The sequence below is a fragment of the Scophthalmus maximus genome, chromosome 5 (genome assembly GCF_022379125.1).
Source record: "Scophthalmus maximus strain ysfricsl-2021 chromosome 5, ASM2237912v1, whole genome shotgun sequence".
NCBI lineage: Eukaryota > Metazoa > Chordata > Actinopteri > Pleuronectiformes > Scophthalmidae > Scophthalmus > Scophthalmus maximus.
In genome coordinates this window covers 25,120,594-25,136,310 of record NC_061519.1, presented here as the reverse complement: position 1 = coordinate 25,136,310, position 15,717 = coordinate 25,120,594, and the positions used below count along the sequence as shown (strand labels likewise).

The 15,717-nt window shown below is 45.6% G+C and overlaps 1 protein-coding gene across 8 annotated transcripts in view; it reads right to left on the bottom strand.

Annotated features, from left to right (window-relative positions):
* Positions 1 to 15,717, bottom strand: part of LOC118310582 (contactin-associated protein-like 4) — a 93,765-nt gene that overhangs the window by 48,530 nt on the left and 29,518 nt on the right. For all 8 annotated transcript variants that reach the window (XR_007030775.1, XR_007030774.1, XM_047332174.1 and 5 more), the window contains exons 4-6: positions 6,954 to 7,147; positions 3,946 to 4,093; positions 258 to 467 (exon numbers count right to left, since the gene is read on the bottom strand). Coding sequence is in view for 6 of the 8 variants with exons in the window: in XM_047332174.1 (XP_047188130.1) it covers positions 258 to 467; positions 3,946 to 4,093; positions 6,954 to 7,147 (552 nt within the window). In the remaining 2 variants the exon portion in view is untranslated. The remainder of the gene's footprint in view (positions 1 to 257; positions 468 to 3,945; positions 4,094 to 6,953; positions 7,148 to 15,717) is intronic.

Below are 15,717 nucleotides of genomic sequence, written 5' to 3'. Positions count from 1 at the left end.
GGAGCGACGGCGAGGTGTCTACGACGTTTCGCCCCTTTACCGCTCGTAGTCGAGTCGGGACCGATAGGAACCAATCAGGAGCGGCGTTTCCAAACTTCCTCCCTCTCAGGTGCTTCGCAGAATATAGTGCGGGCCGACGGGCGTAACCGCGGCAACAGTGATGAGTATTTCCACGAGCATTCCTGAACATTTTGACAAATTTCATGTGATCTCGTGAAGGTAGTTTCAATTCATCTGCAGCTGTGTGTGTGTTCTACCTTGTCTGAGCAGCAACAGTAGCTTTCCTCTCTCTAACTCCAGACCGAGGCTGCCTCCTCCCGCCGCCGCCGCCGCCTCCAGCAGCGTCCCAGAATTCCTCAGGGTCTTAAACTCCAGAGAGACGACCTCTCCGGACGTGGGACTCCACCCGGGAATCGACCTGTACACCAGACTGCTGCTGCTGCCGTCCAAACTCACCACATCGGAGGCTGAAAAAAAACAAGGAGTCACATATGTCAAATAACAATGACACATCCAGACCGGAACCTCGACAGTGTGTGTGTTTCGCAAATGTGTGACTGAGGTTTAAACATTCACGGTCCTGAACAAATTGGCCTCACTACACTATAAAACAAATGGAATTACCACCTCACGAGTATTGCCTTTCCAACCAGTGAAGTGCCCTTCTGTTTGGGAGTTATGGCGCTGATTGGTGTCCAGAGAAGTGTTTATGCAGAACATTATGGTGTCACGGTGAAATTGACTCTTCACATCCATCGTTTAAAAAAAACTCTTTTTTAGACATTTGTGTCGCATTTGTCATGAACACCTCCGCCAAGTAAGCTTCTGTTTTCATTGTCGTCTGTCTGTCAGTCAGACCGCCCCTCCACAGGGGCGGAGCACGACCCAGGGAAGGAACCCATAGAGTTTTGGAGCAGATCCTGATAAAATGGCGGATCCATTTACTTTCCCTGTCTTAAACATGGCAAAAATGCTTGTATATCTGATGTTGGACCTGATCAAAAAAATATGCAACGTGCTGATGAAACGCTGATAATCTGGTAAAAGCGGGGGTATGGACTCTCCGAGGGGCCCCACTCGTTACTTAATGAATCCTCGAGTTATGAATTGATTTCGGTCACAGAGACCTTGACCTTTGACCAACAAAATGTAATCAGTTCATCCTTGAGTCCAAGTGAACGTTTCCGCCAAATTTAACGAAGTTTCCCTCGAAAAATGAATCATCGGATGTCACGTTCAGAGGGGCCAAGTGACCTTGACATTTGACCTCGGACCACCAAGATATAATCAGTTCATCGTTGAGTCCAAGCAAATGTGAAGCGAGTCCCATACGGTGTGCCGGAAATATCACGTTTTTTGGGAGAACACGGTGACCTTGAGTAGAAAAAGGCCCTGACGGCGTTCCACAGATGGGACGCGCAGACGGGCAACCTGTACACATGATGCCTCCGGCATAAAAACGCGCCCACCCGACAGCCGGACAGAAGATTCTTCCGGCGACTGCGACGTCGAGGATGCAACCGAATTTCACGACGAAGCAGCGGGGACCGACTCGGGACTCCGTTGGCCGCTTTTCAAACGATAAATTTCGCTTCCAGCGTCTGCTGGATGCGGTGGTGCTGAGGTAAGGCCAGGTAAACAGTGTGTGTGTGTGTGTGTGTGTGTGAGTGGGCTGTACAAAATGGACTGCTAAAACGAATTGTTTAGAAAAAAGAAAAAAAAAGAGCAGCGGCACCAAGAGCTCAGCATCAATTTCCTTTTCAGCCGCACAACTAATCTCTGACTGAATGTTTTTTAATGAACTTGGGAAGTCTTTGACACCCCCCCCCCCCCCCCCCCCCCCCCCCAACTCCCCCCCACGTCAAGACTCTCGCGCTCACAATCCCACGGCCACTGCGCTTGCACTAATGCTCTTATTGGATTGTACAGTGTATTTCCTGCTGATTACAGAGCAGCAGGCCGAAGCTCCAGAAGCGCCGAGTCATCCTCGGTGTGTGTGAGGGCTGGACACCTCACCGCTCTACTCATCCATGTACTTTCTCCCCGTCCGGCTGAAATCCTAGTTTACACGGCGTATGCGAGTGTCATGTTTCACTCCACTGAAAGCAAACCGACAACGGGCCGCCGCTTGTTTATGGCTCATGACGTGGACACAAAAAACTGTGCAGTGTATCACGATTGTACATATCATAAGTCTCCTGATTCTATCTGTGCAATCCATTTTGTACGGTGGCCCAGACGTGTCGGGCCGAATGCCGAAGCCACAGCCCGGCGCAAGTGAGTGACAGCGGATGTTGACATCGGCTGCCATGGCGATGTTCCCACAGTGGACTTTGAATGTACTAAACTATGATTACTATCACTGTGTGATTGTCACAAATATGGGAATATTTTTTTCCAATAAGATTTCATTTGTACTGCTCTAAAACAAATTTATTTGTATTGGTGCTTAAAATTATTGTATCACATTTCAGATAAATTTAAAGCTACAGTGTGAATATATTGTCCATAACTATGTGTTCACATATGTATAATCACCTCTGAATGAGTTCAATATAGTAACATGAGGTGGACCCGACCTCCGTGTGAGTCTCCATGTTTCTTCGTTGTTGGAACAAAACGGTTCCAGATTACGTCGCGTTCACGTTGGATTTTCAGACGCTGACAGAAACCGGAAATGGAATCAGCGGTGCGGCACCATAAAGTGTCCCCTGTCGGTCGCTCAGTCGGTTGCGGTTTGCAACTTTACCAACAGATGCCGCCAGACAATTCCACACTGGGGCTTTAAGCATCAGCCGCAGGCGAGTGAAGTGTCAAGTTGGACTTTTTTTTTTCCAGCAAACCAGCTGGAAGTTCAAAACCAATGTACTTCTTTTTTTTAATTATTATTTTTTAAAAAGCTGTCAGATAAAAGAGAGGAACCAAAGAGACTGACTGTCAATATGGAAATCATCCTTTCGCATTCATATTGACCTTTTTGATCGATATGTTCAAGCGTATATGCAAATGCACGGCGTTGTATTTGATATTCATGAGCACGTTGTGCTTTTACGAGGGGACGATCTGGTGAGTAAACAGCCGAGGCGACAGTAATTGGGCCAAAGTCGCAGCAGGAAACATCACAAACAGCTGCTCTTTAAATAAAATATGCCGACCAGGTAATTCCACCGTTTACCGGGAGTCCGACAGAGTTATGAAACCTTCAACTTCTAAGAAGAACCTTTCTTTCTCATGAAACTTTCTAAACTCCACACGGAGCCACAAAAAGGTTTTTCCTGGCTGAAGTTTGAGACGTGGTTCACATCTGCTGTTTATTTTAAAAGCAGAATCGATTCCTGGCACAAATGAGTAATCTGTAATTTTTGGATGGAGTGTCATGGAGTCAGTACTGACATGGGAAAAAAAACCCTGTTGGGCACAGTGTGAATAAATCAGCTGTTGATCAGTTAGATGTTTATTCAGTGTAGTTGTCATGACGTCGCGGCTGATACTGGCGATGTGTTGGAAGAGAAATTCAGACGGAACGAAAGGAAACACAATGTGCATTGTGTGAAAGATAAACACACGTTGTCTGTTCACTGTCAATAACCGAGGTGACTATCGAGGTGTGAATTGATTGCGAAACATGAAATCATGTTAAAAAGGCTGCCAGGAAGTGTTGGTGTTTTTTTGTATCCATGGGAAATCAAACCAAAATATACACGTGGTGAACACAGTGTTTCACTTTCATTCATCCAGATTGAATCCGTCACAAGTCGAATATTAAGGTGTTGATTCCTGACAACACTTTCCCTCCATGAGGGATTTTACCTTGTTCAGGTTTACCATTTTGACACAAACTAAACTTGCAGGTTGTTTCTGATGAAACCACCGGGGTCCAGACACATGTTCCCCGCCGGATGAAAAACCCTGCAGAGGAAACCCTGGGAGCAAGACGAGACTCACTGTGAGGACACCCGTACGTCTCCAGCCGGAGTCCGATCCGTCCGTTGGGGTTCCAGCCCAGCGGGATGAGACGCAGGAAGCGGGCGACCGCCGGCTGCTGAAGCTTGTACTGAACCACGCTGTCCGCGTTGCTGTTGCCCGGAAAAGACTGTAAGAAACACAATGGAAATCTCAGATGTATGCATTGATCGTGCATACACATTATGCATTTACATGCAGAGAAAGAGTAAAAACAACGGGGCTTATTCACGTCACTCGCGCCGGGCTGACGGCGACGGCGGGAAAAACGGGAAGACGCGTTTGAATATTTGACGCAATGTCGCGAAAAGCCAATTACCGTTGGGATCCGGCCGACGCCGCCAATTCCGACGGAGAACTGGGGGATATTCTCGGGTTGTGTTTGCTCGCACGAGCAGGGGCGTAGCACAAAATTCTGGGCCCTGTACAGTACATTAGCAGTCTCGGTGGGGGCCCCCCGCAGCTATGATGCTGATTCAGTTATGATACTGTATGTGTTCTGATAGTAACTAACTAGCTCACTCCTTCAGGTAGTAAAGGTTACAGTTAGTTACAGCTAGCTAGCGACAGCAGCTGCGTCCGCCTCAGCTAGGTAGCTGCTAGCTAGCTGTCGTAGTGGGAGTTTGCTAACAGCTAGCCACCTTTCTTTTGAAAGAAATGAATTAACAGTTGTTTTTCCTCGGTTTGTTTTTCCTCCTCTTTCTTTTCTCTCTTTTCTCTTCCGGGACCCAGACTTTACTTTCTTGAGGGAAGACGTGACGAAGTCTCCGGTCAGTAGATCAGCTGACAGATTCTCGTGCCGACTCGTGACGGGCGGACTAAACCTTTTTGCGCCTTTTATAAGGAGTGAGAGGGAGAACCTGAAAGAACCTCCACAATTTTTTAAAATACATAGTTCAATCTCTCAACCAGTGTATTCAGACAATTTATTATTTATGTTTTATATGGACACCAATTACTTAGACAACACTCATTACAAACAAAAATACCTTTTAATTCAAGGCTTTCGTTTTTTGATTCAACTGCTTGTTGATTCATCGAAGACTAAATTCATATTTAGCAAACAGGAGATAGGAATGTGTATTCTAAAGCTGACCACTGTGCCGACCTTCTCCCGATGGTCAAAACATCCCCGGAGAGTTAACAGTTAGTGGAAGCAAAGCATGCTGGGTATAGAAAATAGGCAGTTTACAGATGAAGACTAAAAGACATCACAGTTCTGGCATCTCTCCCTTTGTGGAGATGAAGTTCATTAACTCTCTTCACACTAAAAAGTGTATGAGCGTATGTGCGACTCTGTGCCGACAGATCGTTCTCTTCATCTCGTCCCATCTCTGCTAATTAAAATGCTTCATTACTAATCGGACCGTTGTCGAACCTGCCAACTCTGTGATTAAGGAGAAGAGTTGCTTGTTCATTTCACCTCAATTATCTTAATAATTCAACTGTTCATTTCATTAATTTGTTCTCTTGCTTGCTTTGAAACACATTCAAGTTTATTATTATTATTAATATTATTATTATTATTATTATTGTCATTACCATCATTATTATCAGTTGCAGTATTGTCTCCTCGAAGCTCTGAGCCAATCAGAGATGCCTTTAACTAGGGATGGGACGATCCGATACCGATCCTGCAACCTTGAGTATCTGCCAATACCGATTCTTTTCCCCACTCGTAAAAATAAAAATTTGGTATGTTTACTGTAATGTATCTGATCGGATTTTACTTCTTATTTATTCCGATATCCTATCCTGTCATTTTGGCCAATATTGCCCCGATACCGATATGGAATATCAGATCGGGTATTATAACTCATACCGATATGGAATATCAGATAGGGACATCCCTACCTTTCACTCAACAGATGCCACTGAAGAGTGAACAGAATCTCATTTACTTTAAGAGAGATTATGTGGATTCTCAAAAAAACGTCAGCGTCTGGCAGTCACACAGAGAAACGGGAGGAGGTTGACTGCGAATGGGAAATAAAGAAATGTGGAGGGGATTAAAGAGAGCAGGGGGAAGAAGAAGAGAAGAGGGCCAATGGAAATGACGGAGGAACAAAAGGGAAGGGAGAGAAAGTCTCACGATGAGCAGAAAGAAGGAGACGAGCAGAAAATTAGAAAAATGAAATGAAGGCAGAGGTTGACATTCATCCAGGAACCCACAAAAGAGGAGGTGTGGAGAGAGAGAGAGAGAGAGAGAGAGAGAGAGAGAGAGAGAGACGGTGGAGAAGAGGAAACAGCATCACTGGTCCTCAGCCCTGCAATCAGAAAAACCCAATGGGTGATACGATGTGGTTGATCCACCGGCTCAACCCTCTCTGAGCCGGGCTGACTGATACACGGAAGTTCAGAGTCACGTGGGGAAAACAAGAGTTGGGATCAGTGCATCAGTCTCTGTCGAGCGTCGTGGATCAACATGCTTTACTGAGCTGCGATTCTCTCCATGTGAGGAAATTTCTCATCAGAAGCTCTGTAACCAAATCAGGCGTCACTATGACGACGTGTCCATCAGAATTAGGAAAGGGAAACTCTTCCGTGGCTTCTTGCGCGAGTTTGATCTGAGGCTTCCGCGTCTGCTCTCGACGCCGACGAGATCAGAGACGAGTCCAGCGTCACGTGACATGACACGGGAATAGGAAAGTGCAGAAGGGAAGCGCTGTGTCCACCAGGAGGTGGGAGGTGACGCCTCATTGCCTTCGCTGCCTGTCCGACTAATTTCCTCATTATTCCGTTTTTTTTGTTTTTTTCTCAGAAGCCAGCTGAGCTCCTGCTCATTCTGGCTCTGGCGTGCAATGTTCCTGCCATATATATATATATATATATTTTTATATATATGTATATTTTTGCTCATGAGCAGTTTTGGAAAGGATAGGAAATAAAGGCGAAAAGCAAAGAATAAAAATATATTAAAGAAATATATACTTAAAAAGTAGCTTGAGTCACAGTAATTAGTGATGTAGGACTTGTATGTATGAACTCACCCCGACGCTGTCCTCCTGTCTGTGCTGCTTCCAGTTGTGTCCCGTGTCGCTGAACATCAGCAGGTACGACGTCAGCCAATCGGAGCTGCCGTAGCGGCCCTGGGTGGCGACCGCGGTGACCTTGGTCCGCTCGCCCAGGTCGACCTCCAGCCACTGGTACCCGTCGGAGCTGAGCGGGGACCAACCTCCAGCTCCTGCAGGCAGAGAGAGGAGAAGGAGGGAAAAAAAAAAAGCCCAGCTCACAATAAGTGATGTATTAGATTTTCCTCCATTTGGGATGAAATGAAATAAGCTCTGCGAGATGCTGAGAACGAATTGCACCGCTTGACCTTTCATTTTGAACTTAAAAAATGTGCCGTTATGAAACTGGAATGAAGAAAAAAAAAATGATCTCCAAATCCATCTTGAAGCTATACAGTAATGGGAGATAAATCAATTCGCTCCCGAATCATTCCGATTTTCCGTGTGAAACAACAGTGACATCCCCGGGTTTTTTCTTTTCATACCCGTTTGAGAAACACGCGTGTTTTGTCATTTTAATTTGTGAAATGAAATTGATATGAATTTGATATTTCACTTTTCCTCAAACGGTTCGATCATCTGCGTCCAAGAAGACAATACATTTCAATTTGTCATGCGATGCGAATAAATAAGTAAAAACCAAAACGTACAGATTCGTACCAAGAGCCAGGTCCATATGAGGAAGCGAATCATTTGAGTCTTGTCTGAACCTTCCAATGGACTGAAATTGAGAGGGAGAAGAAAAGGAAAACGCCCTTTCGTGCTGAAGCAAACTAACTTTTTCAAAAATATTACTACATCTGAGTTTCCCGAACCATGTTGATTACGCAAAGAGGTGACAGATGAAAGAAAAACCCGAGGAGAAACCAAATGGATGCAGATGAATCCATAGTGAAAACACGGGAATATTCATAATAATATGAATCGTATGGTGTTTCACGTTCATGAGGCATTTTTTGGGGGGGGGGGGGACAAATGATTGCAGGAGTATCTTCTGGAAAAATAGGGTTTGGTAGAGTTCTGGCGGCTCACGATGTGATGCCGTCTAAACTGTCGGTTTTCCTTCAACATGAGACCAAACTGTCGTGAACAAACACGAGCACTTCTCCTTTGAAACCTCCAAAGAATAGATCATTGTTTATATCATTGTGATTTTCCCAAAACTGAAGAGTGAGCTTCTGCGCCTACAGTTTCACATCTGAGCGGCCGCAGGTCCGAATGTTTCGGTCTGAAACGCCACCAACAAGACCAGAGGTAGGAACTTCCTACCAGCATTGAATAATAATGGAAAAAAATCATCAATGTTGGCGGCAGCCACGTCACGTTGGTATCCGTCACCTTGTTGAATATCACAAGTAACAGGCTATTTTATAATACATTGATTGGTTGAGATCTTTTCCCCCGCAGCGGGTTGAATTATTGAAGAAAGGCGCAAAAACTTCAGTAGCGACCTTTCTGATGCAAAACTCGCATCAACAAGAGGCTTTTGATGAAATATGCATAAGTAGGAATGAAGGTCACTCATTGATGTTGATGGTATCACAGAGCTGCGGCATCACGCGGTGCTGCAAGCATCCGGTGTGGCACGCTGTTTGCGCCGCGTCTTATTTTTTGAAAAATTAAGTGCAAATTTGTATGGCTGTACCGGACAGGGACAGTGTGTGTGTGTGTGTGTGTGTGTGTGTAGGAAAATGCTTTGTCAGGCCAAAGTGACGACTATGCAGAGCTCAAACACCAGATGGACGGATTCGGAGGAAGGAGGCTGCCGACCGCAGACCAACTGAGCGCATGCACAGCGCGCACACACACACACACACACACACACACACACACACACACACACACACACACACACACACACACAAGCAGAGAGCGTCAGAAAGTCCCAGAAATTGAACGCAACTCAAACGCCACCTGACATTCGCACACCGCCAATCGGCAGCACAGGGACACATCGGCATGGCGGAAGCCGGGATTCGAACCTCCCACCTTCCGGTTGGATTGACGCTCGCTCCGTCTCAAGGTTGTGTACATAGAGACACTGTCGCGCCGGATGTAAATTAGACAAAGAACATCACTTCATTGTTTCCCAGGCACGCTTCTCTCTTCCGAAGACCCGTCACTAAACGCGTTGGCAGGCCCGGGGAGAAATGAGCGCTCTGCGGTTAAAAAACAAATCCGTGCCGGTCCGGTGGCTGCTGGCGGAGAAACGTGATCCTTAAAGAGCTAAAGGCCCAAAAGCTAATATGCACTTGACTAACAGACGAGTCGAGCAGAGGCGAGCAGACACTCGTTGACATTTACTCGAGGAGATTGGCCGGTAGCGGCAAAGAGAAGGAGCCCAGAGGGGAAGCACTCGGAGACTGAGAGGCGTCGCAGACGTTTGCCGCGTCCACCCTGTCAGGAGAGCTGCGGCTAATATAACTGAGGGGAACCGATTGGCCGACGGCCCCGAATACTTTTTTGTCACGGCTGTCACTTTGGATCAAAAAGATCTGCCTGTTTTTTTTCTCTCTCTCTCTCTCCTCGGTGTCGGTGTCCTCCCCCCCGCTGCCAGGCCTCGCCGCTCCCGCGGAGAAGGCGTGCAGGTTAATGGAGGTCGGGGGGGGGGGGGGGGGGGGGGGGGGGGGGGTGACATCGGCGCTTTCGCTTCTTTGTGCTAGGGCCTCGCTCAAGGGCACATTAGTGGTGGTGATGAGGGAGAGTCAACTTTATCCCGCTGGTTTGGGGATTGAACCAGCGACCTCCAGCAGGGGCGCCCCCAGAAATGATATGGGGGGGGGGGGCAGATGGGGCGACTGAAAATCTCAGGGTGGCACACCAATACCAACAGCCATAACTGAATTTTTAGGAATTCTATTATGCCATTGTAGTTTATTTTGGAGTTTTGGATTTGAGATTTGGAGAGTTGGATCATGTCTATTTAAGTCTGCTTTGAGTTATTAAATTCTCTCTTTTTTCCTTCTTACCTTCATTTGGTCCCGGCTCCTTCAAACCAGTGACACTTAAACCTATTCTATTTAACTATTATAAAATATACTTTATTGATTTAAAATGGATAGTATCTAATGTAAAATATATATTACCCAATGTAAAATATCAGATAAAAGCAGAATTTACTAGAATTTGCTGCTCTTGTACATATCAAATACAAACTGCTGGGCTGGCTGCATTTGTTTTTATTTATTATTGTACTTAGACCAAACTATACTATTTAACTATTATAAAAATATACTTTATTGACTTGAATGAATAGTACCCAATGTAAAATATCAGATAGAAGCATTTTACCACCATGTAGCATATTATGCATATGCTACATGCCCCCCCTGGCCCCCCCTTGACGCTGTCACTGACCTCCAGGTCACAAGCCCACTCCTCTAAACTTTAGACAAATTTTTGAGAGAAAACATGAATTCTGTTTGTGAAATGTGCGTTTATTTTTTCTAGGATTTCGAGACGGTGAGTTCAGTTACATATTATGTCTATTTATTATTAGACCTCGTCCTGGGACCAGGTTCCGAAACCACTGCTAAATGGACCGCTTGGAATTTTATGTGAACATCACTGAACAATCGCATTTTCAGGTTTTGCTCCTCACAATCTGTGTCCACAGTGAAATGCATAATCAATTGGAAAAACGACCAAACTAAGCAACACAGCCAATATCTGTTAAGACGAGCTACAGTTATTTTTTGCATCTTTGAGCCTCAGCTCATTTAAGGTGCCAGAGTGGCAAAAATGTATTTTCCAATTCGTCCACAAAACTTTTGGACTGTGAGAAAGGGTCGGCTTGGTGCGGACAGGAGGAGCGAACAGAGAGAAAAAGATTGTGTGACTGTAATAGCTGGCGGACTGTGCATGCCGTTAACTTGTGAAGTAATTGGAGGTGCTGGTGAGCTCAAGCGGCCCGGATGGAAACCAAACGACCGTGTCGTCGTCACTAACGCACCGATACTCCGCCAGACGGCTGGAGAGAGACAGACAGGTTGAACGAGAGACGGTCGGCTAAAGGGAAGACAGGCGGAAAAGGAGAAAACCAAGGAGGCAGAGAAGAAAAATTGAAAAGCAGAGCGAGAGAGAGAGAGAGCGAGAGCGCGGCAGCTTTCACGGGAAGAGAGGCAGTTGTAAAGACAAGTAACAGGCAGCCTTATAAGCGCTGGGCCCCAGACGGAGCACTGGTCATTTGCATGAGAATACAAAGTGTGGAGGGTAATTTTCGGCAGCCTGATAACATGTCAGTCGCACAGAGCAGCCGACAGGGAGCTAATGGGCCCAGTGTGGCTCCGACAGCCGCAGCCGCCGCCTGGAGAAAAAGCATACGAAGCAGGAAAGATTTCCATTTGTCCAAATGTCACACTATGCTAAACTGGCACTTTGAGGAAAAAAAGTCTGAATATCGTATTTAAGGTCGACGACATCTCAGAAATCATCTCGTCAAGAACAATTTGCATTGTAGATTATAGAACGGTTCTTGGTTTGTCTTGGCAGGATATTTGATCTACTTTTCACAAGAAATGTAAAATAAGTCTGAAAATTAAGTGCATGATTTTTTTTCCACACGTTTATTGTTTATATTTTTTACTCAGTTCAAGAAGGAAACTAATCTTAACAGTAGCCAACATGAGCTCCTGTCCCCGACCAATAAAAGCCCAGTCTGCTCTGATTGGCCAGCTGGCTCCGTGTAGGAAGTGTCGGTCTCCACCCCTGCCTTACTTGGGTAGGTGCCAGACTAGCCAATAGACATGCAGTGTTTTCTGTCGGGGAGAGGAGCTCCCTTTCCCGCGGACTTTGGGCTTTTTAACTCTCACAAACACAAGGCGCCTATTTAACACACGACAGGAAAGGGAAAAAATGTAAATGTCTCCTTTAAGTGTTGTAATCAAAAGTGAAATTGATGCGATCTGAAATGTTGTTGTTGGAAGTCGCAGAGAATAACTGAACATGAAGATTGATTCTTGATGAACAAGCCGTTCTTTCACACTCGGTCCCGAACGACAGACTCCAACTGAAGTCACAAATTCCACCTTCAAAACTCACTCCTCGGGAAAATGCCCTAACGTGGCACAATAATTCTTTTCAAGTCCATTCCTGCGTAACTGCGGCGGTATCACTGATAACTGTCAGCGAACAAAGAAAATGTTTAAACATGGAGCCTGCTAATAACATTTCACAAGAAGGCAGAGCAGACTAAATTATTTCTTACCAATGGAAATGGAAATTGGACGCATTGAAACTAATGATTATAACAGACTGTAGAGACGGACAGGAAGACGGACGGGGACCATTCAGACACGGGGAGAGAGGAAGTGCAGAGAAAGAATTCAAAAAGAGAGAGGAAAGAAAAAAAAGTAAGAGGGTTAAGGTGAACTGAAGAATAAGAGAAACCATCGAGGAGACTGAAATAGTCGATTCATTCAACCTCCATCATCAGCAACCACTCGACTATCGCGGCTTTTCTTCCGCTTCTATCGTCGCAATCTGAGCGATCAGACCTGCGCTGACATCAGCTTCATCAGGTTTGAGTCTGAAGAGCAGAGTCACAGACAGTCCATGTCTACAGTCTAAAGAGAAAACCGTTGTCGTTTCCCCTTCAAACATCTGAACATCTGAATCTTCAATCCTCTGTTACCATTGTATCCATGGGCCTTTCAGCCACGCTGGCTTTATGGACAGCAACATCAGTATTTCTGTCCACCAGTTTGACCCAGATTGAAATTTCTCATCAGTTGTTTGAAGGTTGTTTAAGCAGCAACTCCTCAAACAAATACGACAAACGATGTTGTGTGTGTCAAGAAACGACCAATTAGAGCCTCTACCGGTGACAGGAGGTACGCCACTAAATGTTTCTCTTCCAACGCATGGTCGATGAGCTCGTAAAGGTAAGGGTGATGGTTAGGGTGACAAGGAAGAGAATCAGCGCAATAACACAAGCTTGACGGACTTACCAGCTCCACCGCTGAACTCTAGAGGCCATGTACATAACGACCACTGGAGGTCCGCGGTCTGTAAAACGACCTCATAAGTCGTAATAAATTGCTTGCAAACGACCCACCTGGTCAGTTTTTGGTGGAGAACAGTCTCTTAAAATTGTCATGGCCATTCATGGTCATCCTGATGATCAGGGCTGCGGTTAACATAAATTTAGCTGATTCTTTTGTCCAAGCGACTTATAATCATCGAGGAAGGTAGCATTAAGGGTATTCAGGGTATTAGCTAGCCACATACGCTAATTGGAGCAGTTGGAGACCATCTTTGATGATAATTTGTACATTGCTACTCCACCTCTGAAATAGCCCTGAGTTACAATTCCTTCTATAAATCGATTTCATATAGTGCACAGTTTTAAGTATCTCCTAACAGGAGTGGGATTTGAACCCACAAGGACTAATGTCCTTCTTGAGTGCAAGGCCTTAACCGCTCAGCCATCCTGGTGACTGAAAACATCTATTCTAAGAATCTGTGATTCTGTTTTGTACAAGAAACTGTACTTGCATTGTAGCCATAAGCATTGAGTTTGTCACTGTTCATATATTCTGTTATGAATAAAGTTTTTAAACTCTTCTTACGGACTCCCCTTCACACCTTTCCTTGACCTTGTGACAATTTGCATTGGGGTTAAAGACTAGTGATTAGGAAAGGACAGGTTAAGGAATCGTGATTAGGAATAGGACAAGTTCAGGAATAGTGATTAGGAAAGGACAGGTTAAGGAAGAGTGGTAAGGAAAGGACTTGACCAAAGGTGACTTGAGCAATCCTCAGATTTTCCATCTCATGCAAGCAGCAGGTCAAAGTTTCTACTTATCCAGTGAAGTATCTCAACATTTACGAGCCAAAAGTGCTGTCAGATTTATCACAGGTGTGCATGGTTTCCAGAGGATAAATCCTTGCGACGTTAGTGATCCCCTTGCTTCTCTTCTGGTGCCACCACGAGGTTGACGTTCGTGGCTTTTTAGAGAAATATGTCAACGACTGCTGGATGGATTGTCATAAAACCTTGTTTCTTACATTTATACCCCCCTCGGGATGAACTGTAATAACTTCAGCGATCCCTGAAGTTTTCATCTACACCGCAATCCAGAATATTAATACCTTGTTTGGGAGATGATTAATGTTCACAACAATCGACTCTGTTTTCCAGCTGCAGAAGCATATCCGCCTGTTTTTTTTTCATCATAAATTATAGCGCTGTGATATATTGCTACACACCGCCTGCGAGATTCTCACTAGATATCAATGACAACCAGGTTAGAACATGTGCAAAGTTATAGAGGAGATTCTTGCTGCGAGACCGCCTCATTAAATCTCTTGCAGAGGTGACGTGTAGGTGGTATTCCCACACTCCGATCCTCTTTGTTCACTTGGTGGGTAAATGAATTGGGAGCAAAGTTGCTCCTCAGAGAACAACCGGAGGAGGCAGAGTGACAACAGCAGCGGAAGCAGCAGCAGCAGCTGAAGATGGAAATGAGATGGACACGTTCATTTATTCATCGATTTCCTCAGCAAGCAGCTGGGGTCATTCCCCCGGAACCTGCACCAGGAATGTTGCTAGGGAGGGAATGGGACACAGAGCTTTTTCCTAATCTACAGACTAAACACCAGAGCGAGATAATAGGAGGATATTTGAATATCGCAGCAGTTGTGCAGTTGACGCAGTTATTGACTGTTACAATAATCTATTACATTCATACATTACACCCAATGTGCTGTACCTTTCCTGCCAGGCCCCTAGTAGCATTCACAAAATTCACAGCGACCTAGTCGAAGTGTTGATGACTTTTAAATAAAACCCTCTGCGCAGCAGATTTATCGTCATGTCCTGCCTCCTACATGCTCTACCCAGACGCCGCAGAATGTTCCAGAGATGTTCCTGCGTGTGCCAACGCGTCTGACTCGGACAATCTCCTGCTACGTTCGTCATACGCGAGTGGCAAACTCCGCAAAATGTCTGGGCCCGATAATGTCGGAAAACAGCTCGGGGGGTAAATCTGATTTATTCTACCAAACTTGAGACTTTGGAAAATCTAATTTCACCACAAATGAAGGTGATCCTACAGTATGCTTTCTCATTGCACCGTAATGTGCTGGAAAAGTATACTACATACTGCGAGGGGTGATACGGATGTGTGCTGTTGCCACAGTGAAGATGCTCATCAGTCTTGTGTTAGCTAAGACAGGGAGAGACGACTGGCGGCAAAAAAACGACTGAAATCATTAAACTGAGGACTGCAGTGGTCTGCAGGCTCGGCTTCCTCCAGTTTCCCATGGCGGTGAAAATCCTTCCCTCCTCCCCCTCCCAGCTGATTCTGGCATTATCCTGACATGTAAGGCAAGTGAAGCCTGCTCCCTGCGGCAAAACTCCACAGCAAAAGCACGCTCTTCGTTTTGTCAAAGCCTCACATCAGCATCCAGCACAGGACTCCCCTGCTGCGTTTTCATGCTGGACGAACAAACACAAGTCACATTTAATCCTCCCGGCATAAAACCCTCAGTACAAATAGCACCCACAGAGAATAAAGACGGCACGGAGCAACCGTTTCGGGATCTGTCACTCTCTCTCTCTATTACATTGTCTCGTCTCGTCTGATTTTGTCTGATCTAGTCACCAGCGGGGCACCTGTCAGTCTTTGTGAAGTCGGTGAAAACTTTCCTGTTTGTCGTGTTTTGCGTCCAGAGCGCAAACAAAGTCTCCTCTTCCCTGAGATCCATCGCCACCAAGCAGCTCCTCAGCGACAGAGGAGCG